The sequence below is a fragment of the Triticum dicoccoides genome, chromosome 6B, assembly GCF_002162155.2.
Source record: "Triticum dicoccoides isolate Atlit2015 ecotype Zavitan chromosome 6B, WEW_v2.0, whole genome shotgun sequence".
NCBI classification, from domain to species: domain Eukaryota; kingdom Viridiplantae; phylum Streptophyta; class Magnoliopsida; order Poales; family Poaceae; genus Triticum; species Triticum dicoccoides.
In genome coordinates this window covers 346,131,924-346,159,684 of record NC_041391.1, presented here as the reverse complement: position 1 = coordinate 346,159,684, position 27,761 = coordinate 346,131,924, and the positions used below count along the sequence as shown (strand labels likewise).

The 27,761-nt window shown below is 41.3% G+C and overlaps 1 protein-coding gene and 2 long non-coding RNA genes across 3 annotated transcripts; 2 read left to right on the top strand and 1 right to left on the bottom strand.

Annotated features, from left to right (window-relative positions):
- Window positions 1–2,605: 2,605 nt before the first annotated feature.
- Window positions 2,606–8,105, bottom strand: LOC119323653. Its single transcript, XR_005156439.1, has 3 exons — window positions 7,767–8,105; window positions 7,517–7,681; window positions 2,606–3,598 (listed from the first exon to the last, which is right to left on the bottom strand). It is a non-coding gene; the product is annotated as an uncharacterized LOC119323653 (long non-coding RNA).
- LOC119323652 lies at window positions 4,978–5,672 on the top strand. Its single transcript, XR_005156438.1, has 2 exons — window positions 4,978–5,251; window positions 5,531–5,672. It is a non-coding gene; the product is annotated as an uncharacterized LOC119323652 (long non-coding RNA).
- Window positions 8,106–8,563: 458 nt separating the features above from the next.
- LOC119324442 (protein ORANGE-LIKE, chloroplastic-like) lies at window positions 8,564–10,987 on the top strand. The gene is made up of 8 exons (XM_037598235.1): window positions 8,564–8,891; window positions 9,355–9,469; window positions 9,671–9,784; window positions 9,878–9,964; window positions 10,080–10,156; window positions 10,244–10,371; window positions 10,488–10,594; window positions 10,733–10,987. Exons 1-8 carry the CDS (start codon window positions 8,680–8,682, stop codon window positions 10,808–10,810), a joined length of 918 nt encoding a protein of 305 aa, XP_037454132.1. The 5' UTR covers window positions 8,564–8,679; the 3' UTR covers window positions 10,811–10,987.
- The last annotated feature ends 16,774 nt before the right edge of the window (window positions 10,988–27,761 follow it).

Genomic DNA, 27,761 nt, shown 5'->3' with positions numbered 1-27,761 from the left:
ATTTTATTAATTTCTGGAATTTAATTAGTTATTTAAATTAATTCGAAAATGGAATAATGACATCAGCATGATGTCATGCTGACGTCAGCAGTCAACAGAGTTGACTGGTCAACCTGACGTGTGGGTCCCACATGTCATACTCTCCATATACTAATTAGGATTTAACTAATCTAATTATAGTTTAATTAATTATCAATAGTTAATTAGGTTAATTAAACAAGATTAATTAAGTTAATTAATTCACTAATTAACTAACTAATTAATTATTAATTTTATTAATTCATTTTTATTTTAATTCCTTTTTTTATAAAACGTTCTAGGGCACGGGCCCCGTTTGTCATAGGCCCTTAGGGGCCTATCGGGTTCGGGCGTGCAGGCGACGAGCGCCAGCCCGAACGGGCGCCCGCCCAGGCCAACTGGGGGAACGGCGAGGCGTCGCCGGCCACTGCAACGGGCGGCCGCAGCCGCCGGGGAAGGGAAGGGGGCGGCCATGGCGCGGCAGAGCCGGAGCGAGGGTTTGTGGGGGGGGAGGGGGCGCGGGCCGGCGAGGCCGTAGCAGAGCGGGGAAAGGCGGCCATGGTGGGCGCGCACGGGGCGGGGCGCGGCCACGGTGTGCGCGCACGGGACGGGGCGCGTGCGGGGCGCGGCCACGGTGGGCGCGCATGGGGAGGAGGCCACGGTGACGAATCCATCAGGGAGGGAAAGGGAGAGGGCTCACAGCGCCCTGTAGTTGAGCGAGGCGTGCTCGGGGAGGAGGTCGAAGACGACGTTCCGGCGGGGAAGAGATCCGGCAAGGACGACGAGGCGACGGCGATTCGGGGAAGACGGTGAGGGGCTCCGGCGGCGCGGTCCTCGTCCGATGTGGGGGCGAGGTAGCTCCGGGCAGGGTCCCGCGTCAGCGTGGTCCTGGACGGGCGACGGGTCATCGGTGGGGCGCCAGGAGGGGCCGGCTCCGCGAGAGGGGTGACGGCGACGTCGAGGCGGCGATGGGGCGATGGGATCTGGGGGGTTGCCCCGATCCAGATCGGGGAAGGGCGAGAGGGAGTAGTGGGTGCGAGTGGGGGATCAGGGGAGAAGTGGGGGTTAGGGTTTCGGTCAGAGGACCGAGGGGGTTAAGTGGTGGTGCGGGTGGGCCGGCCTGTTCGGGCGGCTGGGCCGGCCATCTGGGCCAAGGCCCAGTGTGGCCGGGGGGTGGCCTCCCTTGTTTCCCTTTTTTTGTTTTTTTTCTCTTATTATATTTATTTTCTGTTTTAAATTTTAGACCCACATTATTTTTACTTAGTAAAATATGACAACAACTCCTAAAATAACGTTTCAAAATAACCCTCAGCCACAAAAGGTTTTAACCCAAAATAAATTAGTTTTGTGTTTTATAAAATATCAAAGGCATTTAAAAAATGTTTTTGCTACCGTTTAAATCATTTTAGTGCATTTATACATTATATAAAAATGTGGATTATTCATCATAGTCATCTGTGCAATAACTGACACAACCCGGACATTTTGGTTTTTAATATTTGAAAACTTTTGATGTTTGCCTGATTTTGAATTTGAATTAGAATCGGTTTCGAACTAATGCAAGATTAGCATCAGTAATCGAGGTGACGTGGCATCATTAGTAGATGGTTGCTGTAGCTTAATTATCCGGGCATCACACGTAGTCTTCGACAGGATTAGCTATCCCCCTCTTATTCTGGCATTCTGCAGTTCAGTCCACCGATATGGCCCTTTACACATATACCCATGCATATGTAGTGTAGCTCCTTGCTTGCGAGTACTTTGGATGAGTACTCACGGTTGCTTTTCTCCCTCTTTTCCCCTTTCCCTTCTACCTGGTTGTTGCAACTAGATGTTGGAGCCCTGGAGCCAGACGCCACCGTCGACGGCGACTACTACACTGGAGGTGCCTACTACTACGTGCAGGCTGCTGACGACGATCATGAGTAGTTTAGGAGGATCCCAGGCAGGAGGCCTGTGCCTCTTTCGATCTGTATCCCAGTTTGTGCTAGCCTTCTTAAGGCAAACTTGTTTAACTTATGTCTGTACTCAGATATTGTTGCTTCCGCTGACTCGTCTATGATCGAGCACTTGTATTCGAGCCCTCGAGGCCCCTAGCTTGTAATATGTTGCTTGTAAGACTTATTTATGTTTTTAGAGTTGTGTTGTGATATCTTTCCGTGAGTCCCTGATCTTGATCGTACACGTTTGCGTGCATGATTAGTGTACGATTGAATCGGGGCGTCACATTTGCAAAGTTCGGCTGTAGATGCTCTAAGAGACCCTAGTTTTATGCTAGTAACTAGATCACTGATGGCGCGCATTGCCGCACCCATCTATTTTGTGCAATACATGATATGAATTTCTGTAAAATTATGGGCTCATAAAATATATTATACTTATACAAACATAGTCAACAAAAAATCTCATATATATGCTCGGTAAAAAACCAAGGTTCACATACACAAATTGACTTGGTATGACAACACACACAATAATGTATGTAGTAAATACAACTAATCAATACTTCCAGGAAGCATAATGAAGAAAAAATAAACATGCAACAGGAGACATAAGTTTTCATTACAAATTATATATACATGATGCATTAATAAGTAGTCACATTCTTCCCTACCCAATGGTCTGTCATGGTTGGAACAAAGAATTAGGTAATCCTGGTGTACTTATCTTGTGGAGTGCATCACATTCATGAACAAGAGTGCTAACAAGGATTTCAATTAGTTAGGAAATGAAATAAATGGTAATACTAAATAGCATACAAACAGCCGTAGGGATTGAGTCCGCTAAATGTGCTGTCTTCGATTGAATTCTATAGAATATCGAAATATCTGTAAATAAGTGTAAATGAATTTCATTCTACTTCCAGTGGAACATTTAAACTTTTGCTTCCTTTCACATGCTCAAATTTAATGTTGATCATTTACATGATATCTTTCTTCAATATTTGTCAGATTATCCTAGTATTCCAACAGCCGTAGCCAGGCAAAGTCCATGCAGAATCTACAGATAGCACTTGTCCCAAGGCCTCGACACATCTGGCTATCAAGAATTTTCTAATAAAATGGATTATAATTCTAAAACACAATAAGGATCACAGAAGGTAAATGGAGCTGCACTTGGTCGTACATTACAAACTTAATTATATGTCAACGATTTGAAGAGTATTTACTGTTACCATGATATCAACTACAAAATCAGTACAAATTCAGTTGATTCAGTGGACGCATAGGCATCACTAGCACTTCAAAGTGCAACATCATCAAGATTTCACTTAATTCAATGAAAACAACAGAAGTGAGCACTAAACTAAAGATACAATATAGAGTATATTATGAATTTATGATATAATTTGTACATGCACGCTCAGGAAATTACCACTGCAGTATAGGTTCATAAGAAGAAAAGCATATCAGACACTATAAGAAGAAAAACATTACCACTACATTAGATAACCTTTTTATGTTGAATACTTCCTTTTTAGTCCTTCTGAAACCATTGGGTTTGCCATTGTCATGTTTCCAGTAGGAGGTCTATCACTACCTTGAACACAAGCTGAAGGTGTTTTTTATAACAACATCACCTGTCAAAGAGGAAAGCATTCATAAAAATATAGAAATCATTTGTTTTGCTACATAATTTAAGGGCATGGATCCACAATGAAAAGGCAAAAATTAACCCAAAAAAACTATACAGAACTCTTTTATTTTCACATATTATCAATTGGTTTTCTACTTACGTGTATTAAATAAATTGATACACCTCATGTCAGATACATAGTTGAAGTTGAAAAAATGATTGCTAAATAGTAAATACGATGGCATGGATGAACTGACTATGGTAAAAGGTGTTGAAGTGGTTGCATGGGAGCTCACAAAATGTATCCACCAATTCTTTAAGAAAGGAACATTAACTTGGAGAAGTAACAAAGGCATATCTATAGTCCTGTTTCTGCCATGGACTGCCAAATAATTCTAAAGTTCCGTCCCTTCGTAGTTTCCATCATACATTTGATTTGCTCCTTGCACTACTGGAAACAGGGAATTTGCCATCAGCCAGCTCTTTGCCATCTGCCAACTGATGGCAAAGAACGTCTTTGCCATCTGCTTATAAAAAACAGTTGGTAAAGAACTGATAGATGGCAAAGAACATGGTTGCCATCAGCCAATTCTTTGCCATCTGCTAGTGGATGGCAAATAATCTTTGCCATCTTCCAGCAGATGGCAAAGAGGTTGGCAAATCCTGTGGCCGTCAAGAGTGTAATGGCGTACCAGCCCCACCTCTTTGCCATCTGCTGGCAGATGGCAAAGAGATGGGGTAATTTTTTTCCAGGTAAAAAAAATTGTGGGGTTATTTTTGTTCTCATTGGTTGAAATGTTTGTGTCATGGATTGATGACATGGCATCCATCCATCCATCCCATTTATCTAAACAAAAAAAAGAGAAAGAAAGAAAAAGAACCCCCACCCCCCGGGCAGCCCAACCACCCAAACCCTATCCCATCCCACTCCATCGTCGCCGCCCCCAGAAATCATTTTGCATCTGCTCGGAACTTACATATTGGTTGTGTGTAAATTCATATCAGAAATCATTTTGCATAAAAACATTGGTTGTCGAGGCCAGACACTAATTCTTCATCTGGTTGTTGGATCACAGTGATGTCTCACTTTTTAAAATACAATTTGAACGACATGCTATTTTGTATCCATTTAATTTATTTATTTGCAAAACATATTTTAGTTTTATACCACGTGAACTCAGTTGATCAACGTTTGAAACGTGCGTTGCACGTGCATGCTTACTAGTACTGTTTAGATGGCTCAGTTTACTTCCAATTTTACTCTTGAGTTTTCCCATGCATGCATACTCTGTTAATTTATTCCGAGTGCCCATAGTTCCCTCTCTAGCAGCACCACCTGTGCTCTTGTCTCACCCATAACAAAAATTTACTAGTAGTATGTCTCTTGGCATGGGTGCTAGCTTAGGTCCCTTCTACTACTACTCCACTTAGTAACTTGTCTGTATTCTATTACTTTGTACCTATGTGTGTGAGCTGTGTTGTATTCATCTTCCTCAAGTACTACAACACTGGTAGTTGTACACATATGATGGTGATTCGCTCCGGCCATTCCAGTTTTGGCGGTGGTGGTGCTGCTGCTCCTATGATGGTAGACTCGTCTGATTCCCCTAGCTGCATCCATGGTGATGAAGCTCGGCCTAGGCTAGAACCCCCTCCAGTGAGCTCCTCAAGTCCTCTTATACCCCTCCTACTTGCTTGTTGGTTCTATGCTCTGCCTTTGTGAGGTGTAATTGTTCAATTTTGTTCATAGTCGAGCATTGGATGCTATTGTATTTGTCATGATGTACATGGTTCATGAACTATGCCAACCTGCAGCTTTGTTGTACTAGTGATAGTAGGATAATGCAAGTTTTCACAATCCATGCATATTTCCGCATCATAATAATCTTCTTCTTCTAGTCTTCTTCTTCTAACTTTCTTCTTTCCTATTTTACAGATTTACTTAAGATCACGGAAGTTTGGGTTGATGGAGTGCTTGTATTTAGTTTTTGTTTTGACCTTGTGAAACTTGCTACCTATGGATGAAACTGTGTAATATTGATGAAACTATGTATATGTACGGATGAAACTTGCTACTATTGGTAACATGTGTTGGATATATATGTGTTCATGACTATTGGTAATATGTGCTGAATATGCTATATTGGTCATATAAATATATTTGTGTTTGATTTTCTGTGAAAAGGAACTGATATAAGAAAAATCAAAATTAAATGGGGCAATATAGTCACTTTGCCATCTGCTGGCAGATGGCAAAGAGCTTTGCCATCAGCTGGCAGATGGCAAAGAGGCCACGTGTCATCTACATGTAAAATTTGGGCTGGCCTATTTGGGCTCTTTGCCATCTGCCAGCAGATGGCAAAGCATGCAGCCTTTGTCATCTGCTGGCAGACGGCAAAGAGCCTGCAGCCTTTGCCATCTGCTGGCAGATGGCAAAGTATGCCGTTAGCCTTCTAACGGGGCTAACCCTGTTAAGAGGCTTTGCCATCTGCCAGCTGATGGCAAAGGCACAGGCTCTTTGCCATCAGCCAGCAGGCGGCAAAGAAGCCTTTACCGGCAGGGTTTCAGACAAACTGTTTGCCATCTGCTGGCAGATGGCAAAGCCTTTGCCATCCGTCGACCATGCCTTTGCCATCTGCCATGGCAGATGGCAAAGTGCCAGATTCCAGTAGTATTGTGCTCTATAGATTGTCTCTAATGTTTCTTTGTAATGCTAATACATGTATCTTCTGATTTGGATTGTCAAGTTCAGTTCATTGAACTGAAAAAGTTTGGGTAATCCTATTTTTTCTGCACCATTCTATTTTTGCCTAATGAATTGACATCCAAACACATATTTAGATTTTGGATTTTAACATATATGCTTATGCTTTGCTCAAACAGGAATATAAATTGGGTGATGGAGGAGAGGTACAGCTTCATGCCCATGTTGCAATATGTGATGGGCTAATACTATGAGCCGAAAACCTAGAAGGTGATTCAGAACTAACAACAGGATGTCGATGCTATGGTATAAGATTCATCATACATTCTAAGAGTTGTCCATTAAGACACGCGGCATTTGTGATTATTTGATAAAATGTACTTCCTCTGTCCCAAAATATAAGAAAGTTTTTAACACTACACTAGTATCAAAAACGTTCTTATATTATGGGACGGAGGGAGTAGTTCTTGATTGCAAAAAAAGTCAAAACTGCGAAAAGAGCAATGTGACCACAGAGTACAGAAATATGAAAAGCCAAATTATAGTAATAATTAACACCATGCACAATTACATATTCGAGAACATATTATAGAAATTGAACATGTACCTTTGACGGAGGCACATCCGGACATGATAGCTATCTACTCCCTTTGTTTTTTAAAAAAAATCAATATGGACTACATACGAATGTATATAGACATGTTTTAAAGTGTAGATTCACACACTTTGCTCCATATGTAATCCATATTAGAATCTCTAAAAGGGCTTGTATTTAGGAATGAAGGGAGTACATTATTGGCATTATTTACCAACTGTGTAATTCAGATATCTAAAATTGCCTCCAACCATGCATAGCGATATTAGTTATTAATGGACATGAAGCAATATAACACTCTCATTTCCAGGTGAGCAGTTTATGTGAATAGCATATCCTAGCTGCAATGCACATGTTACAGGAAAAATAGTTTATTAGCCCATAAGAGGAAAACACATATTTTGAATTTCTTATTATAACATCACACAAATTTACGTGGGTCTTCTTTCCATCAGTCTTACAACTTGAAAATACTAATTGCCATAGATGAAATCCTATTAGCAACAAAATTTCGCATCATGAGCCATGGAGCTTGGAATGAGCCTAGACTTGTCAATTATATGTACACATTTGCATAAACTTGTAAACCATAGTGATTAATTCCTCAATGCAAGGAAGAATACCACAGAACCACATCATGGTGCAGCACGTTATGTAGTGTAGCTCCTAATCAGCAGCAGCCGTGTGATTGGTACCATATTTGCTGGAGGGATCTCATCAATAACACCATGACTATCTCCTGGGATGTACAACACATAAGAGAACAGAGGCGAGATATACCTACAACTCTGCAAGCGGGTGCATGCTGGCATCAATGAAAATTCAAGGTTGCCAGATCGAGAATGGCACGGGGGGTCTTGGGTAAGGATTTACCATGTCGACGTGGGATGTGGCTCTTAAACCATATAGATCTTCCACCCCATCCTCTCTCCTAGAGCTGCACCGACGGAAGTAGGCGGCGATTGGGCAAAGACAAATGAATCCTTCCGCCATGAAGCATAGGGATGATAGAGGACTGCCCCGCGAACGGATGCGAGCCAAAAGGGAACAACAGAGATGACCAGGAGGAGGCGGCGGCTCGACCCACGGGAACGGGGGTGAGGAGGAGGAGGATCATATTTGTCCCCGGGTCAAGAGGGGATCGCGGGGCGCGGCCATGATCCGATTAGGCGGTCGACGACGCCGGAAGAGCCAGGAGTGCTAGTGGCGGCAGACGCAACCCTAATCACGAGATCATGAGCGACTGGTCGTGGCAAGGATGAAGAAATGGAAGGCGTGCTTGCTGTTTTTTTTTCTGGCTGGGTAGAAGCCCAGGCCCAATTTCACACCAGGCTTCCAAAATTATCACCGGAGTAGCGGCCCACTACGAATTCTGCTCGGAATAGCTAATGAAGTGACGTGACACGGGATTAAGAGGAAATTTAACGGCCAAAATCATCACAAACTGCTGTTCTAAAGGCTTAAAATGCTAATAAACTGGGATGGTTGGAAAGAGGCTCAGGACTGAGATGGCTGGAAATACACTCAGTTATATTGTATCTAAATTTGTTTCTCATGGAATAGTGATTTGACCGGTAGTGCCAATTCTTCTTTTTTTAATGCAGAATCATCCTTCACTGTGAACGGGGGAGTGAAGAGATGCTTCGTCTCTCCACGTTTGTCATCTACTGCTCGCCTTGTCAGATCCCACCGCGAAACAACCGCCCGTCGCCCCGAGCCGCCTGGCATTTATCCAAACACCGCCTTCTTCCTACGCCCTCACCACACTGCGTGTCGCGGACCGGCCATGTCTTGCCTAGCCGCGGCCTCGGCGACGCCGCCAGCGTCAAGGCCTACGGCCAAGCGTCTGTTTGTTGCGGTGGCCGCTCCTCCCCGTTGGCGGTCCGTTGAGCCTCATCCCGCTGTATGGAGGAGTGAAGGCCCCCGGGCTCTAACGATGCTACGGAGGTGCTCTCCCGCCGGCGACTCCAGGGCGCCCGGAGACGGCAGCCTTTCCAGGTTGCCTTTTACACCAGCCTCCACATCAAATCAAAATTCCCCTGGTGTACAAAATTGATGGAATGACAGGGTTGTTAAGTTAGTACTGTACTTGCTGCTTTGTACGATAATTCATGGTTTGTGCTTGAGATTTTACAACTTCCTAGCCGAGTATATACAAGTTTTCAATGTTTATCTTTGACTCGTGAGTGGATACAGTATCATTAGTGTGCTAAAGCGTAAAATTCTGCATCAAACTGGTAGATATACTTATACTTACCTACAGTGAATGACTTATCTCTTATGTACCCAAAATATGTGTCTTAATTTTATACTAACTCTAATACAAAGTTATACTAAAGTCAAGACACTTATTTTGGGACGGAGGGAGTACTAGACTAACATCTACAAACATTCGCTGTAAACTTAGTTTACAAGAAACCCGCTAGATCCACGACCACTCACTCATGGTTCTCTTCTCTAGTTTTTGCATTATTGAAGGCCCAGAGACAATACAAGACTTCGTTCAGATGCAATCACAAGAGATTCAAGACAACATCAAGAGTCGGCGCAGCAAAATATTCGTTTTGATGGAAGAGGTGCCTGTTTTTCGCACTTGTAATTTTTTTCTAACTTCGTACTCCCTCCATCCAAAAATACTTGTCGGAGAAATTGATAGAAATGGATGTATCTAGAACTAAAATAAGTCTAGATACATCCATTTCTCCGACGAGTATTTCCGGACGGAGGGAGTAATTAACAGCGCACTTAGCTTACCTCAATATAAGCAATGTTCTCAGGTCAGACGACTGCGGGTGCAGCAGCGAATCAGAGCTGCTGAAAGCAGATGTTCCAGCAGTGAAGAAAATGAGATGCCGGAGATGCCATCTACCATTCCGTTTTTGCCTTATACGGTGACCGACCCCCGACCCTGAATTATTTTATGGGCAAATGGCCTTTTGAGTTCTTCTTGGTAATATTCATTTCTTTTGTTTTGTATGAAGTAGTCACCAAAGACAATGAAGCAACTCTACTTGACATCATTCTCTTTCATATCTGGGATAATCATTTTTGGTGGCTTAATAGCCCCAATAGTAAGTGCCAGCTTCATCTCTCTGAAAATTTGTTGTTACTTGTCCTCTTAAAACCAGAGACTATGTTGGTAATTTGAAGTAATAACTCTTCTTAAAAAATGATTATTTGGTGCAGCTTGAACTGAAATTAGGGCTTGGTGGTACCTCTTATGAAGATTTTATACGGAACATGTATTTGCCTCTTCAGTTAAGGTGATTTAAAGAAACTTGTCCTCTTAAAGGATTATCCAGCGGTGTTTATAGAATAATAATTTGTACTTCTTCTTGGCCATCTATCAGTCAGGTAGATCCCATAGTGGCGTCCTTTTCAGGTGGTGCAGTTGGTGTAATTTCAGCCTTAATGTTGGTTGAAGTGAAAAATGTGAGGCAGCAAGAAAAGAACAGATGCACATATTGCCATGGGACAGGTATGAGTATATTCCTTTTCAACTATCTGGCACATAAGCAAAGAGGATTACCTTGAAAATCCCTGCTTTTTGTACTCTACTTCATTTGCCTATCTAAACTTGATTCCGTACCACAGGATACCTGCCATGTGCCCGTTGCTCTGCCAGCAAAATGTTGTTGGGCACCAAACGCTTTTCACTTTCTACAACTGAACGCTGTTCCAATTGTTCAGGAGCTGGGAAGGTATGGTGTCTAATCTATGTTTATTTTCACAATATTCGATTTGATGCTTTCTGGAAGATTCAGCTGAAAAACAACCAAATGGTCCATCATACTTGAGCACCCAATCTATCTTAATTCATGCGTGTCGGTGATTTCCAGGTGATGTGCCCAACATGCTTGTGCACGGGAATGGCAATGGCAAGTGAGCATGACCCACGTATAGATCCCTTTGATTAATGTTGGGCAATTTGACGGGTGCCTGCTTGTTATGCTATTTCCTTTTTCTATCTAGCTGTTGTTTTCTATGGCTGTGGTAGGGCTTGAATCAGTCTTTGATGTATACTACGAGTTATAGCGAGATGAAGTTCGCATTAATGATGATCAGATCAAATACCGAAAAATTGCTTTGTTGTTCTTTGCTGTATACTAAGAGTTATAGCGAGATGAACCTTGCAGTAATGACGATCAGATCAAATACCGAAAAATTGCTCTCTTTTTTCTTTGATAAAGGACATCTTTATTCGATCGATATGTCGAGATGAACCTGGCCCGCATAACACGGACAAACATCCAACACAAAAAAATAAAATAAAGCATGGTTTTCTAGCAAAATAGAAAGAAAAAAACGTCCAACTTAAAATGAGGTAGATCCTATCAAAGATTAATATCTTTCGATGAGACAGTAACTATCGATTTTGGAGTAGACTTTGACTTTCTGACCACAACGTGTCTTAGCATCGTTAAGCCAACTCTAAGAAGTTATTGATCGCGACGGAGCATGATCTAACCGACGAAGAACAAACAATAACCATCACTAACTTTTACTACATCCGTCCTGGTTTGTTGGTCTCCTTTATAATTTGTGTCAAATTTTGACCAAAAATTTAACTAACAATACGTTATTACTACCTCCATCCTTGTTTGTTGGTCTTCTTTATAATTTGTGTCAAATTTTGACCAAAAATTTAACTAACAATACGTTAATGCATGTCAACAAAAATTATATCGTTGGATTCGTATTTATATATAGCTTTTAATAATATAATTTTTTAATGACATGCATGAACATTTTATAAGTTGAACTTATGGTCAAAATTTGGCATAGGATACAATGGGGGCCAATAAACCAGGACAAAGGTAGTAACTAACAAAACACAAAGAAAACTTGTCAAAAACAAAATCTAAAGAAAACACTATGAGATTGATCAACTTGTATAAGACTGAGAGGTGGCGACCAATGGGGTGGACGCACGTCCCAAGGCAGCGAAACTTAACCCTAGGTCATATAGGTGACACTTAACTTATTAACCGAGATTTTTGACTCGGATTCTGCAATAGCACCAAACCATTTTGGTAGTAGCGGCTCGCTTAAGACGAATCCAATTGGGTTGAAAGGTTAATGAGATTCATGTGATCTGAACAAATATCCAAATTGGATGAAAGTTATAAATGTTTGAGGTCAGATATGTCTGTGTAGTCAGAATCTGAGTCCATGTCTAGACGGACTTGGTCTCTAACTTCTGTTGGGCCAAAGGCCATGTGGAGACCTTGTACATAACATAATCATGTCCCTTTGTTTTTCTATCATTTCTTGACCAAATGTACAGTAAGTAATGTGGTCGTAGCTGTATCCATGGTAGCGATGTCCTCATCATCCGAGAAGGACAAGGCAGTAGTTTGGATGGAGAATGACAACAAGGCAATAACACCCTTGAGTACTTCCCAGAGAAGAATATTCTTGTTAACACGATTTTGGTTGCACCAACCACAGTAGTATCCACAGAAACGAGGCAGAGGAGACTGCAACATTGAGTGGGTTGAATGTGCAACTCAAGAAGGTACATGATGACACTTGCATGGCAGTTGACAAAGGTCAATGTTGGACTTTATTTCAGACTCAGTTTCATACAAAGGGCAGAACATGCAAGTTGATGATTGATGGTGGTAGGTGTGCTAAATTTTTTTGAAAAGAGGCGCTTTATTACTTAAAAGGTTTAAGCATCACACCCGGTCTCTGCATAACTAAGATGCACATAACCAAACAAGGTCCTCTTATAGAAATGAAAAATAAGAAAAGTGAAATACAAAGGACATGTAGAGTTCGTATAACGCCTAAAGCGGAGGGGGGGGGGCAATCCTAAGATCATGCTGTCACCCATGTCGGGTAAAAGTATCCCCGTTGTATCCTCAAATCGTGTACACACCTCCGTAAATAGGTCTCGATTCTCTACACAATGTAGAGAGGATCATAAACTAAGAGTCTCAGTACATCTGTAGATAACCTGCATCACAGAAGTATTTTTATCATTAAAAACCTTATCATTTCTATATAGCCAAAGAGACCAAATAACGGCAAGCTCTCCCACCCTAAGAAGAATTCTAAACCTGTGATCAATCACATGTAACCAGTTGCCAAATACATTGGCAACACTACAAGGAGGATACAAGCCAGAAGCTATTTGGATGACTGACCATATAGACCGAACCAATTTGCATTGGAAGGATAAATATTTAACTGTCTCCTCATGATGACAAAAGACACATTGAGGACTTCCATGCCAATTCCTCTTAATAAGGTTATTTTCAGTAAGAATGACTCTGCGACGAAGATGCCATGCAAAGAGTTTATTCTTAAGAGGTATCTTCATCTTCGAGATCTTCTTGTTATTATCTACTGGTACATCAGACTGGATTACCGCTCTATACATGGACTCCACTAAGAATTATCCATTCCTATGGAGGTTCCATCAAAATACATCAGACCCATGTGACAATTGCACCGTGGACAACCGCTCGAGCAGGATGTTCCACAATTGGAGTCTGGGTCCAATTAAATCTCTTATGAACGTCACGTTTGGCGGAAATGATTCCATTACCGTGGCGATAGTATCAACCTTGCGGCGCACAATGTTGTATAGAGCCGGATATTTCTCCCGAGTGTGGTTTCCTAGCCACTTGTCCTCCCAGAATCTAATTTTCGAGCCATCGTTAATAAGGAAGGATCCATAGCAGAAAAAAATTATTTCTTCATAGCCATTAGACCTGCCCAAAAGTGTGAATCCCCAGGCTTCCAGTGTACTTGGGATACCGCCTTCGAACCCACATATTTCCTCCTTAGGAGGGTTTGCCATACATCTTTCGTCAGTAATTTAAACAACCATTTGCCGAGGAGGGCCATATTCTTAACCTCAAGGTCATGAATGCCCAACCTGCCTTGCTCTTTGGGACGGCAAACCACACTCCATTTAGCCAGTCGATATTTCTTTCTCTCGCTATCTCCTTGCCAAAAGAATCTTGATCGGAAATAATCCAACCTATGTAAAAATCCTTTCGGCAACTGGAAGAAGGAAATCATATATAGTGTCATATTACTTAGTACTGAATTTATGAGGACCAATCTTCCACCCATAGACAGCAGTTTACCTTTCCAACTGTTAAATCTTTTTTGCAGTCTCTCCTCAGCGTGTTTCCATTCAGCATTTGTGAGTCTCCAATAATGTATCAGTATCCCCAAAAATGTGATCGAAAACTGGCGCAACCTGCATCCGAACAGTTCAGCGTACAGGTGGGCCTCGTCTTGAGCATTGCCAAAGCAAAACAATTCACTTTTATGAAAATTGGTCTTAAGACCCGAGAGTTGCTCGAATGCTGATAATATTAGTGTCATATTTCTCGCTTTCTCCAGGTCATGATCCATGACGAGAACCATATTGTTGGCATACTGAAGTATAGAGAGACCACCATCAACTAGATGATTTACTACCCATCAATTTGGCCATCAACCTCGGCATGCTCAATCATGACTGCTAGCATATCCACCACTATATTGAATAGCATGGGCGATGCGGAGTCACCTTGTCGCAATCCCTTCTTCATTTGGAAATAGTGTTCAACATCATCATTGACCTTAATGGCAACACTACCTCAAGAAACGAAGCTATGGATCATAGCATGCCACTCTGCAGAAAATCTTTTCATTCTGAGCCTGTTGAAGAAAGGGCCACTTGACTTTGTCATAAGCCTTTTCAAAGTCTATTTTGAGTACCACCGCATTCAACTTTTTACGGTGTAATTCATGGACTGTTTCATGAAGGATAACAGCTCCATCTAGGATGCGCCCGCCTTCCATAAAAGATGTTTGTGAAGGATGAACCACATGTCCAGCAACCGAATTTAGCCTGATTGTTGCAACCTTCGTGAATATTTTAAAACTAACATTAAGGAGGCAAATAGGTCTATGTTGTTGTATCCTTTCAGCCTCATTAACCTTAAGTGGTAAAATAATCTCACCGAAGTTTAAGCGAAACAATTCTAGTTGGCCAACATGTTGATAGAGGCAAAGGTGTCCCGTATTTCGATGAGATGGTGATTGTCATTTTGGAGGAGTAGACTTTGACGATCCGACTACGTACGTGCGAGGACGTCGCGCCTTAGCAGTCGCTAAACCAACTCCGAGAGGTTATTGACCACGCCGGAGCATGATCAACCTGACCACGAGGGTCTATTTCCTGCGAGCAAATGAAGAACAAGCAAGAAACTGAGATTGCAATCTGGATATTGCGAATATAAGATGAAAGCTTTATTGATTAAGATGGGGTTCTGTGGCGTCTTGGTCTGGTCGTTGAACACAAACGAAGTACGCGAAGTTGCAACTATGGCAAACTTTTAATCTAAACAAAACCCAAAGTCTAAACGACGCCCTAAGGGCTATATATATGGAGGAAGAGGGGGGAATTTCGTGGCCCTTGGGGAAGGGGTCCGAAACAAACCCTATCTCTTTTTTCCCCACACATACGGAATCTAAAAACAGCCTATACTCAAGTATTTTGAAAATACATGGGCCTGGCCCAATAATAAGGTGACACAACACCTAGAATAGCCTCTTGATGAAAGTTATGAAGTAGCATCTTGTATATTTCTTCCAAGGCTTCATGCACTCATTATGGTGGCTTCAACGTCCTGAAATCATCACTTGTAACTCCGTTCTTGTTCCCCTTGCGCATGCCATCATCTCCATGCTTTTTCTTGCTCCAATGTTCATCCTTCTCCAAGCTAGGCCCTTCATTTGTAAGCAAAACAAATGTATCCAATTTAGGCAGCATCATATTCTCATGAACATTAGAATCATTACCAAGAAACAAAAGTACCTGCTAATTTAATTAGCGTGCGCGAGCTCTAGTAATTGGTCCAATATGTATAGCAGCAGGGGCTCTGGGTGTAACAATGGTATTGATGTCCTCATCACCCTCCCCTTCTTGAAATGAAGTCGTCCTCGACGGAAGCTCATCTTCCTCACCCAAATAAGGCTTCAAATCTGCAATGTTAAAAGTGGGACTAACCCCAAATCTGCAGGCAGCTCAAGTTTATATGCATTATCATTTATTTTCCCTAACACCTTAAAAGGACCATCAACATGTGGCATTAGCTTTGATTTGCGCAAATCAATAAATCTATCCTTACGCAAATGTAACCAAACAAGATCTCCAGGTGCAAACACAACATGTTTTCTACCTTTATCTCCGGCAAGTTTATATTTAGCATTCATATGCTCAACGTTTTCCTTAGTTAACTCATGCATTTTTAAAATCAATTCAGCATGTTGCTTAGCATGAAAATTAACCTTCTCCGAAGATGGAAGAGGCAACAAATCAATAGGTGCACGAGGTAGGAAACCATACACAATTTCAAAAGGGCACATCTTTGTAGTAGAATGCAATGAACGATTATAAGCAAATTCAATATGAGGCAAGCATTCTTCCCACATTTTCTTATTATTCTTCAAAATAGCCCTAAGCATAGTAGACAATGTTCTATTGACTACTTCAGTTTGTCCATCAGTTTGGGGGTGACAAGTAGTACTAAAAAGTAATTTAGTCCCCAACTTAGCCCATAAACATCTCCAAAAGTGGCTAAGAAATTTAGTATCACGATCTGAAAAATAGTATTTGGCACACCATGCAAGCGAATAATTTCACGAAAGAACAAATCAGCAACATTAACAGCATCATCGCTTTTATGACATGGTATAAAGTGTGCCATTTTCGAGAATCTATCCACGACAACAAATATGCTATCCCTCCCCTTCTTTGTTCGAGGTAAACCTAAAACAAAGTCCATAAATATATCCTCCCAAGGAACACTAGGTACAGGCAAAGGCATATACAAACCATGAGGATTGAGTCGTGACTTAGCTTTTTGACATGTAGTGCAGCGAACAACAAAGCGCTCAACATCCCGTCTCATCTTTGGCCAAAAGAAATGTTTAGCAAGTACGTCCTCCGTCTTCTTCACGCCAATGTGTCCCATTAGTCCTCCTCCATGCGCCTCCTGCAACAACAAAATATGAACGGAGCTAGCTGGAATGCATAGCTTGTTAGCACGGAACGCAAATCCATCATTAACGACGAACTTGTTCCATGTTCTTCCTTCTTTACAATTCTGCAATACATCTTTAAAATCAATATCATGCACATATTGATCTTTGATGGTCTCCAAACCAAATATTTTGAAGTCAAGTTGCCAAAGCATAGTATAGCAACGAGACAATGCATCAGCAATAACATTTTCTTTACCCTTCTTATGTTTAATGACATAAGGGAAAGTCTCAATGAATTCAACCCATTTAGCATGTCTACGATTCAGTTTAGCTTGACTTTTAATATGTTTCAAAGATTCATGATCAGAATGTATAACAAATTCTTTGGGCCATAAATAATGTTGCCATGTTTCTAAAGTCCGAACAAGAGCATATAATTCTTTATCATAAGTAGAATAATTTAGACTAGGCCCACTCAATTTTTCAGAAAACTATGCAACAGGTTTTCCATCATGTAATAACACACCTCCTAATCCAATTCCACTAGCATCACATTCAAGCTCAAATGTCTTATTAAAATCAGGAAGTTGGAGTAAAGGAGCATGTGGCAACTTATCTTTCAACACCGTGAAGGCTTCTTCCTGTGCGGTACCCCAAATAAAAGGCACATCCTTCTTTGTAAGCTGATTGAGAGGTGCAGCAATGGTGCTAAAATCTCTCAGAAAACGCCCATAGAATCCAGCAAGGCCAAGAAAACTCCTCACTTGTGTGACCGTTTTGGGCTGCGGCCAACTCTCAATAGCTTCAATCTTGGCTTTATCAACTTCAATTCCCCGTGGAGTAACAACATAGCCAAGAAAAGACACTCGGTCGATGCAAAAGTTGCGTTTCCCAAGGTTACCAAACAAACGTGCATCACGTAGAGCAATAAAAACAACACGTAAATGTTCCAAATGTTCCTCCAAAGATCTGCTATAATTAAATCAATATGTCATCAAAGTAAACTACCACAAATCGTCCAATGGAAGCACGTAAAACTTCGTTCATTAATCACATGAAAGTACTAGGTGCATTAGTTAACCCAAAAGGCATGACTAACCACTCATATAATCCAAACTTAGTTTTAAATGCTGTTTTCCATTCATCCCCCAATTTCATATGGATTTGATGGTATCCACTATGCAAATCAACTTTGGAGAATATTGTAGAGCCACTCAAGTCATCAAGCATATCATCTAGCCTAGGAATTGGATGACGATAACGAATAGTAATATTATTAATGCCTCTACAATCAACACACATACGCGATGTACCATCCTTTTTCGGCACTAGAATAATAGGAACAACACAAGGACTAAGGGATTCGCATATATAACCTTTGTCGAGAAGCTCTTATACTTAACGCATAATCTCCTTCGTCTCCTCTGGATTGGTACGGTATGGCGCACGGTTTGGCAGTGAAGCACCGGGAATTAAGTCAATCTGATGCTCAATCGCTCGAATAGGCGGTAATCCCAGTGGCACGTCTTGTGGAAAGACGTCAGCGAACTCCTGCAAAATGTTAGTGACAGCAGGAGGCAAAGAGGAAGGCATGTCCTCGAATGAAAATAATGCCTCTTTGCACACAAAATCATGGCAAAACAGATTTGCTGAAATCTAGCTCATCAATATCAGATTTGGTGGCAAATAAACATGCACTTTTCAATTTAATTTCAGAAGCAACACTAGATGGTTTATTATTAGGCTTCATTTGTTGCTCAAATTCTTTTGCCACAATCTGATTTTCACTCTTATTCTTCTCCTGTTTTGCTTTATTAGCTCTATTAATATCATCTTTCAAAATGGAATCAGGAGTCATAGGAAGCAAAGTAATATTTTTATCCTTATGAACAAGAGTATACTGATTGTTTCTACCATGGTGTACATAATTTTTATCAAATTGCCATGGTCTACCAAGTAATAAGGAACATGCTTGCATAGGTACCACATCACAATCAACATAATTAGCATATGTAGAGATATTAAAATGCACACGAACAGTACGTGTTACCTTAACCTTGCCGCTGTTGTTGAACCATTGGATGTAGTAAGGATGTGGATGTGGTCTTGTGGTGAGAGAGAGCTTCTCCACCATCTCCATGCTAGCTAAGTTGTTGCAGCTCCCTCCGTCTATGATGACGCGCACAGAACGTTCCTTCAGAACTCCCTTTATATGGAACAAATTATGCCTCTGATTTTGCTCAGCTTGTGTGACTTGCACACTCAAAACACATTGAGCAACTAAACATTCATACCTGTCAGCGTCTTCAGGAGCCATGTATTGCGTCTCATGATCAGAATCATCTCCACCATGTTCTTCACGTGTAATAAGAGCCAAAGTCTCCTCATCATAGTCACTAGCGGACTCATACCCACCATCCTCAGTAGCAATCATCACACGCTGAGATTTGCACTCTCTCGCATAATGACCTCTTCCCTTACAATGACGACAAATAATATCACTTGTGTGCCCAGTTGATGCCATGGAAGAAGAAGAAGAGCTCTGTGCAGGCTTGGCAGGTGCGCTCTTGGCAGATAGTGGTGGTTGTGCCTGCTTTCTTGTATCATGGCTGGAGGTGGCACCTGATGGAGGTGCTGGTGCAGTGGAAGTAGAGGATGCACGCGGTGTCCATGATGAAGGTAGACCTGCATAAAAGTTAGTTCGCGTCAATGCTTGTCGATCCCGCACTTCACGTTCAGCTTTACAAGCAAGATGGAATAAACGAGTGATATTAGTATACCCCTTATACTCTAGAATGGTCTGAATCTCTCTATTTAATCCACCCATAAAACATGAAAGCATAGCTTCATTCTCCTCAACAATACCACATCTAATCATGCCAGTTTGTAATTCCTGATAATATTCTTCTACATAATTTTTCCCTTGTCTTAAACGCTGTAATTTTTGAAGCAATTCACTTTGATAATATGGTGGAACCCAACGAGTACGCATAGCAGTTTTCAAAGAAGCCCAAGTAGTTGGAATAGGATATAATCTACAATGTTCAGATCACCATACACATGCAAAACTAGTGAAAGCACAAACAGCAGCAGCAACCCGTCTCTCCTCGGGATATTGTAAACATGTAAAACGTTGTTCAGTTTCTAACTCCCAAGTAAGATATATATAAGGAACATATCTACCCTCAAATGGTGGAATATTCAATTTCAGTTTAGGAATATGGTCATTATCTCGTACCTGAGGTGGTGGTGCAGGCCTACCATTGTGAATAAATACCTGAGGTCGGCCTGCTGGTGGTGGTGCTGGTGGCTGCACGTAGTCCTGATTTTGATCAACCTCATCCTCATAATAGTCCTCCACCTCTGCAATAGCAGCAGGAGCTACAGAAGCACCAACAACAGTAGCAGCGGCACCAGAATTTTGTCCTGGCTCAATAGGAACACACTGCGCTCGCCCTACCGTATCGCGGCGTAGAACTGGTTGTGGGAGACGTTTGAGTAATTCACCAAACTTGGCGTCCAACTTGGTGTCAATTGTCTTCTCAATGTCATCCATCCTCTCCAATGCCTTCCCAAAACTGGCCATCACGTCTTCCACCTGTTGACCCAACATTTGATGAAACTTATCATGAAGCTCCTTGTTCGTCATGTTCTCCCAGTCAGTCTCGTCGGCTTGTGATCCTGCCATGGTTAGCAGTAATAGAAACACAAAAGAATATGATACTACAGACTACTAGGAAGCGGTGGTGGTGGTGGTGTGTCAGAAATCCTTCAAGCGAATCTCAAATTCTTACCAGTTCTTACCCAGCAGCAGGTGGTGATCGCCAACCGTTGTATGGACAAGTTGGGATTATAGGCGCAATCGCCTTCAACAGGTTGCACCTTCTCCCAGTACAAGTACTAGAAAAAAATATAAGGATTTAGAGTTAGTTCAATACATCACATAAAATTGCAATGATATAATAATTGATGTTATGCAACAGGTCTCATTCGTGTACCTGCAACAGAGCCAAATTGCCTTTCGGCCATTGGCGTAGGTGTTTGCCTTTCTTGACTATGCGAAGGCAATTGAGGAGAACACGCAGGGTGAAGGCATTCCAGTTAATCTTTGAAATATGTTTCACATCATGGACCAATGCGTAGTACTGCTTTGGCACAATCTTGCTCGACATGGGAGCAATAATTGTTCCTAATAGGACAAGGACTAATTTCCGAAGGAAATCGTCGCCGGTGGCTTTACTTTTAATTATGTCCTCAATGAGATTGTCTATCACTATGTTTTCTGATGTCTTACTAAGAAATTGTGGTGGCACCCGCTCCTTCATGTCCTCTCCTTCTTCAATCAGAATGTCCGAAGCGGAGAGTCCTTGGTTCTTGAGGTTAAAGATGCACTAGACGTCGACCACACCGAGAGTCACCTCCCCAACCTGCTCTTGTATAATTAATCTGGACTTGCTGGCATCAAAATTCTCAATCATATACCTAATCAGAAGGGTACGCATCTTAATAGATGGTATTTACAGCATGCTGCGCAATGTTGTATCAGCCACTCTAGCGTGTTGACCGCTCGATAGAGCGGCAACAAGCTTGCACCATTTTTCAATGGCGCACACTATTTCTCCATTCAGCTCGTCCATCCTATAGAAAGAAAATATAAAACTTCGTGACATTTGCCAACACCAATGCAAAAATAACAATAGACATGCAAAAATATAAAACTTTCTGGCAGTAGCAAACAAAAATGCAAAAATAACACTAATGCAAATATAAAACTAGCACCATGTATATAGCAACATGCACCCAAGTGTGTGCTGATATGAGGCAATAAAAAAGTAACTACAATTGGTAATTGAATTTACTTGCATCTGATCAAGTTCTTTGAGTGTTAGATAAATTATTAATAGGGTGACAAATTGATCAGCTGTAAATAACTACAGTCTATAGCAATGGTACCTATTTGAGGTTCATCAACATCTAATGCTTATAGCTCTTTAATGTTCTGTGCCTACAATAATATAATTGGATCGTGTGACAAAAATATAAGTGGATCATGTGACAAAAAATCTATTGCATCAGGTTTCTCAAGAAACAACATCTTATTCTACCCTGATATGAAAGATTTAGTTCATGTACGCCTTCTGGTCAAAACGCATCTAGTCGAGTTGATACTAGCTAGTTGAAAATATGTGGTAAACCTAAGTCCATGAAAGCAACAAGATGGAGGAACTAGCTTGCTATGAAGGCGCGAGGTAAGGAGGACAACTTACTTGATCGGTCGACGAAGATGAAAGAAGTCGGTGATGCATTGTCGACGTAGTTCGTCGAGGGCGGCCAGCACGTGCGGATGACCTTGATCTTCTCAGGGTTTTTGTGGCGTGTGGGATGCGGCGGATGAAGCTGTCGATGACTCGCCGGCAGGAGGCGATCTAGACGATGACATGTGCAAGGAGGTGGAGACTATATACGAGGTCGTCTCCTAGGTCGTCGTAACTTCCCTGTGGCCAATCTCGCGATCTATATTTTCCTCCGTTGAATCGAGGCTGAACGTGCTCCTCAATCGTAGGGATTAGGAACATATGGATTAGCACGATCCCGGAATTGTGTAACAGAACGGAAACTACTCCGTGATCGACGTGCATGGAAAGCGCAGCATGGTGGGCCCCCACAATATGGATCCGACAGTTATTTGCGGTCTGGGCCGACCCACCTACCTCTACATTGTTTTTTTCCTCAAAATAAATATCATTGGTTCTTCCCTCAATAAAAAATATTTGTGACACCTATTAGTTATTGTATACTTGTATATGTTCAACAATATTTATAGTATCTCTATCATTTCTGCAACATTATATATTCAAATGTACTATTCCTCTTTCCCTTTTAATTTGATTTTCCTGTTATTTTATGTTTTCTCCTTCTTATTCCTAATTGTTTTTTCATGTATCATAATTCCATATCACTTCTTCTCATAGTTTTCAAATTCATTTCAAATATGTATGATTAAATGTTGTCCTATTTATGACTTGCTAATTGGTGGGACCGGCAACGAAAACCACTTTCAGACCTGCCCTCCGGCAGACCCGAATGGTCCTGCTTGTACATGGTGCATGTGGAGGCATGCATGAGATGACCCCAACTTTTGGGACCTTGTGGGCATGGCCAATGTGGTCCCCCAGGCAAGGTGGGCACAAATTCGGACACAAAACGCATGTTGCGTCACGTGGAGGCAGTGTTGTAGGGTTTTGTCACCGGAAAACCATAGAAAATGCATCGAGTGTCAGAAATGAACGATACTTGTCATCCATGCATGCCATGATCATCCTTGGGTATGCATAAAGTTTGGGATCATTCAGTGGGACCGGGAAGGTAAACCACTTTCAGACCTGCCCTCCGGCAGACCTGAATGGTCCTGCTTATACATGGTGCATGTGGAGGCATGCATGAGATGACCCCAACTTTTGGGACCTTGTGGGCATGGCCAATGTGGTCCCCCAGGCAAGGCATGCACAAATTCGGACACAAAACACACGTTGTGTCATGTGGGGGCAGTGTTGTAGGGTTTTATCGCCGGAAAAACCCTAGAAAATGTATTGAGTGTCGAAAATGAACGATACTTGTCATGCATGCATGCCATGATCATCCTTGGGTATGCATAAAGTTTTGGATCATTCGGTGGGACCGGGAAGGTAAACCTGCTTCTAGTACATGGTGCATGTGGAGTCATACATGCGATTGTCCCAACTACATTTGATTTAATAATATTTCAAGTATGAAACATAAAAGAAAATTTATAATTAGGAAAGACAACAATGAAAAGTGAAATAAAAGACAACATTATATCATACATTATTTAAATTTATAATTATCAGAACAAAGAAAAGAGGAGAATATACAAAACAGAAGAAAAATTTGAATGAATAAGTGCAATAAAAGACAACATATTATCTTACATTAGAAAAATAATTCAAACATAAAAAAGATAAGACCTATTAGAATGAAGAAGTGAAATAAAATACAACCTATTATCTTACATTTTGAAAATATTTCAAATATAAAGAAGAGAACAAATATTAGAGTGAAGAAGTGAAATAAAACAAAACATTTTATCTTACAAACTAAAATGTTTTAAATATAATAAAGATAAGAAATATTAGAATTGGGCCCAAGGCTGCCCTGGGCCAGATCAGAGCTCCGCTGGTAAGGCTGCCCTGGGCCAGCCCACCCGAATTGGGCCCAAGGCAAAGCCGCGCAGGCTGCAGCGCAGCGCACAGCCGTGGGGTGGTGGGAGTTTAGTCCCACCTCGCCAAGCGAGAGAGCGCCGCACCGGTTTATATACCCGGCTACGACTCCCCTCCCAAGCTCCTATCATATGCAGGCAGTACATTGCCTAACTCTAGTCACCTCTGCCCCGTGCGGCCTACTAGCAGCAGAGATATTCTGCACCACGGGCCTGAATCCTGGCCCATGAACTGCTGGGTTCCTAGTTGTATGCAGGCCGTGGTGTACGAATTATCCTGCTCTAGTAGGTGGGCACTTTTTTCACATATTGCCAGGTGTTTTGATCTTCAAATCACAAACTAAATCATACACATGCTCACTTGCATTCAATACACATTTTCTTTTTGCATATATGCCAAGTTAATATTTTGACCTTCAAATCACATAATAAATTTTACACATGCTTACTTACATGTAATACACATGGCTATTAATGGGATTTCAACAAAATGAGGCCGTGGTGTATGAAATCTCCTCCCAGATGCATGCCATGGTCATGGTAGGGTGTGCATAAAGTTTGGGATCATTTGGTGGAACCGGCAAGGAAAACCTCTTTCAAACTTACCCTCCGGCAAACCCGAATGGTCCGGCTTGTACATGGTTCATGTGGAGGCATGCATGAGATGACCCCAACCTTTTGGGAGCACGCGGGCATGGCCAATGTGGTCCCCCAGGCAAGGTGTGCATGAATTCAGACACAATATGCACGTTGCGTCACGTCGGGGCACTGTTATAGGCTTTTATCGATGCAAAACGCCTACAAAATGCATCGAGTGTCGGAAATGAACAATAGTTGCCATGCATGCTTGCTATGCTCATCGTAGGGTGTGCATAAAGTTTGGTATCCATTGGTGAGACCGATAAGAAAAACCTGCTTCTAGTACATGCTGCAAGTGGAGGCACACATGCGATTGTCCCAACTAGATTTGATTTAATAATATTTCAAGTATGAAACAGAAAAGAAAATTTATAATTACGAAAGACAACCATGAAAAGTGAAATAAAAGACAACATTATATCATACATTATTTAAATTTATAACTGTCAGAACAAAGAAAAGAGGAGAATATAGAAAACAGAAGAAAAATTTGAATGAATAAGTGCAAGAAAAGACAACATATTATCTTACATTTTGAAAATATTTCAAATATAAAGAAGAGAACAAATATTAGAATGAAGAAGTGAAATAAAACAGTACATTTTATCTTACAAACTAAAAATATTTCAAATATAATAAAAATAAGAAATATTAGAATGAAGAATTGAAATAAAACACACCATTTTAGTTTATATTTCGTAAATATTATCAATATAAAAAATAGAACAAACAAATGAAATAAAACGGAACAAAATTTGGCATACTTTTTTATTTTAGTAAACACTGTTAGAAATAATATAGAAAAAAGAGATTTGATTTTAAATATTAGAAATATAAACAAGAAAATAAATTTTGTAGTTAAGAAGTGATAAACAAAGTAATTTATAAAACAGATCAACGCAATGCGGGTAAGGCTGCCCTGGGCCAGCCCGCCCGAATCGGGCCCAAGGCAGAGCCGCGGAGGGCACAGCGCAGCGCACAACGAGAGAGCGCACAGCCGTGGGGTGGTGGGAGTTTAGTCCCACCTTGCCAAGCGAGAGAGCGCTGCACCGGTTTATATACCCAGCCGCGACCCCCTCCCAAGCTTCTATCATATGCAGGCAGTACATTGTCTATCTCTCGTCCCCTCTGCCCCGTGGGGCCTACTAGCAGCACAGATATTCAGAACCACGGGCCTGCATCCTGGCCCATGAACGGCTGGGTTCCTAGTCGTATGCAGGCCGTGGTGTATGAATTCTCCTGCTCTGGTGGGTGGGCACTTTTTTTTGGCATATTGCCATGTTTTTTTGGCATATTCTCCTGTTCTTCAACTCACACACTAAATTATACACATGCTCACTTGCATTCAATGCACATTTTTTTTGTAGATCTGCCAAGTTAATGTTTCTACCTTCAAAACACCTAGTAAACTTTAAACATGCTCATTTGCACACATTGCTATTAATGGGATTTCAACAAAAATGAGGCCGTGGTGTATGAATTCTCCTCCCACATGCATTCCATGGTCATGGTAGGGTGTGCATAAAGTTTGGGATCATTTGGTGGGACCGGCAAGGAAAACCTCTTTCAGACTTGCCCTCCGGCAGACCCGAATGGTCCGGCTTGTACATTGTGCATGTGGCGGCGGCATGCATAAGATGACCCCCAACTTTTGCACACATGATCTCTTGCACAAACTAAGCTAGGTTTCCAAGGTTTTATATTTTTTGAATTTTTTTGAATTTATAATGACCTATAGACCGACTGGTCAAAACATCGGTCTATACCTCAAGGGGGCATTGTAAAATATTCTTTTTTCCAAATTTTCTTTCATAGCCATGTTAGGCACATGTGGGTCACCATGTACAAGAAAACTTGGATGATTTGGAGGCGGTGGAAAAATTCACCTTTGTTCAAAAACTGGCTTAAGTTAGACCAAATGGCCCCTTCGGATTGCGGTGATTTTTTCGACCACCTCCAAATCAACTCAACTTTTGCACACATGACCTCTTGCACAAACAAAGAGAGGTTTCCAAGGTTATATATATATATTTTATTTTTTTTGAATTTATAATGACCTATAGACTGACTGGTCAAAATATCGGTCTATACCTCAAAGGGGCATTGTAAAATATTATTTTTCCAAATTTTAATGCATAGCCATGTTTAACACATGTGGGTCACCATGTACAAGAAAATTTGGGTGATTTGGAGGTGGTGAAAAAAATCACCTTTGTTCAAAAACTGGCTTAAGTTAGACCAAATGGCCCCTTCGGAATGCGGTGATTGTTTCGACCACCTCCAAATGAACTCAACTTTTGCACACATGATCTGTTGCACAAACTAAGCTAGGTTTCCAAGGTTTTATATTTTTTTTGAATTTTTTTGAATTTATAATGACCTATAAACTGACTGGTCAGAACATCGGTCTATACCTCAAGGGGGCATTGTAAAATATTATTTTTCCAGCTTCTCATTCATAGCCATGTTTGGCACATGTGGGTCACAATGTACAAGAATATTTGGGTGATTTGGAGGTGGTGCAGAAAATCAACTTTGTTCAAAAACTAGCTTAAGAACAAATGCCCCCTCCGGAATGCGGTGATTTTTTGACCACCTCCAAATCAACTAAACTTTTGCACACATGACCTCTTGCACAAACAAAGCTAAGTTTCCAAAGTTTATATTCTTTTTGATTTCTTTTGAATTTATAATGACCTATAGACTGACTGGTCAAAACATTGGTCTATACCTCAAGGGGGCATTGTAAAATATTATTTTTCCAAATTTTAATTCATAGCCATGTTTGGCACATGTGGGTCACCATGTACAAGAAAATTTGGGCGATTTGGAGGTGGTGGAAAAATTCACCTTTGCTCAAAAACTGGCTTAAGTTGGCCCCTCCGGCTTGCGGTGATTTTTTGGGCCACCTCCAAATCAACTCAACTTTTGCACATCTGAACTATTGCACAAACAAAGCTAGGTTTCCAAGGTTTTATATTTTTTTGATTTTTTTT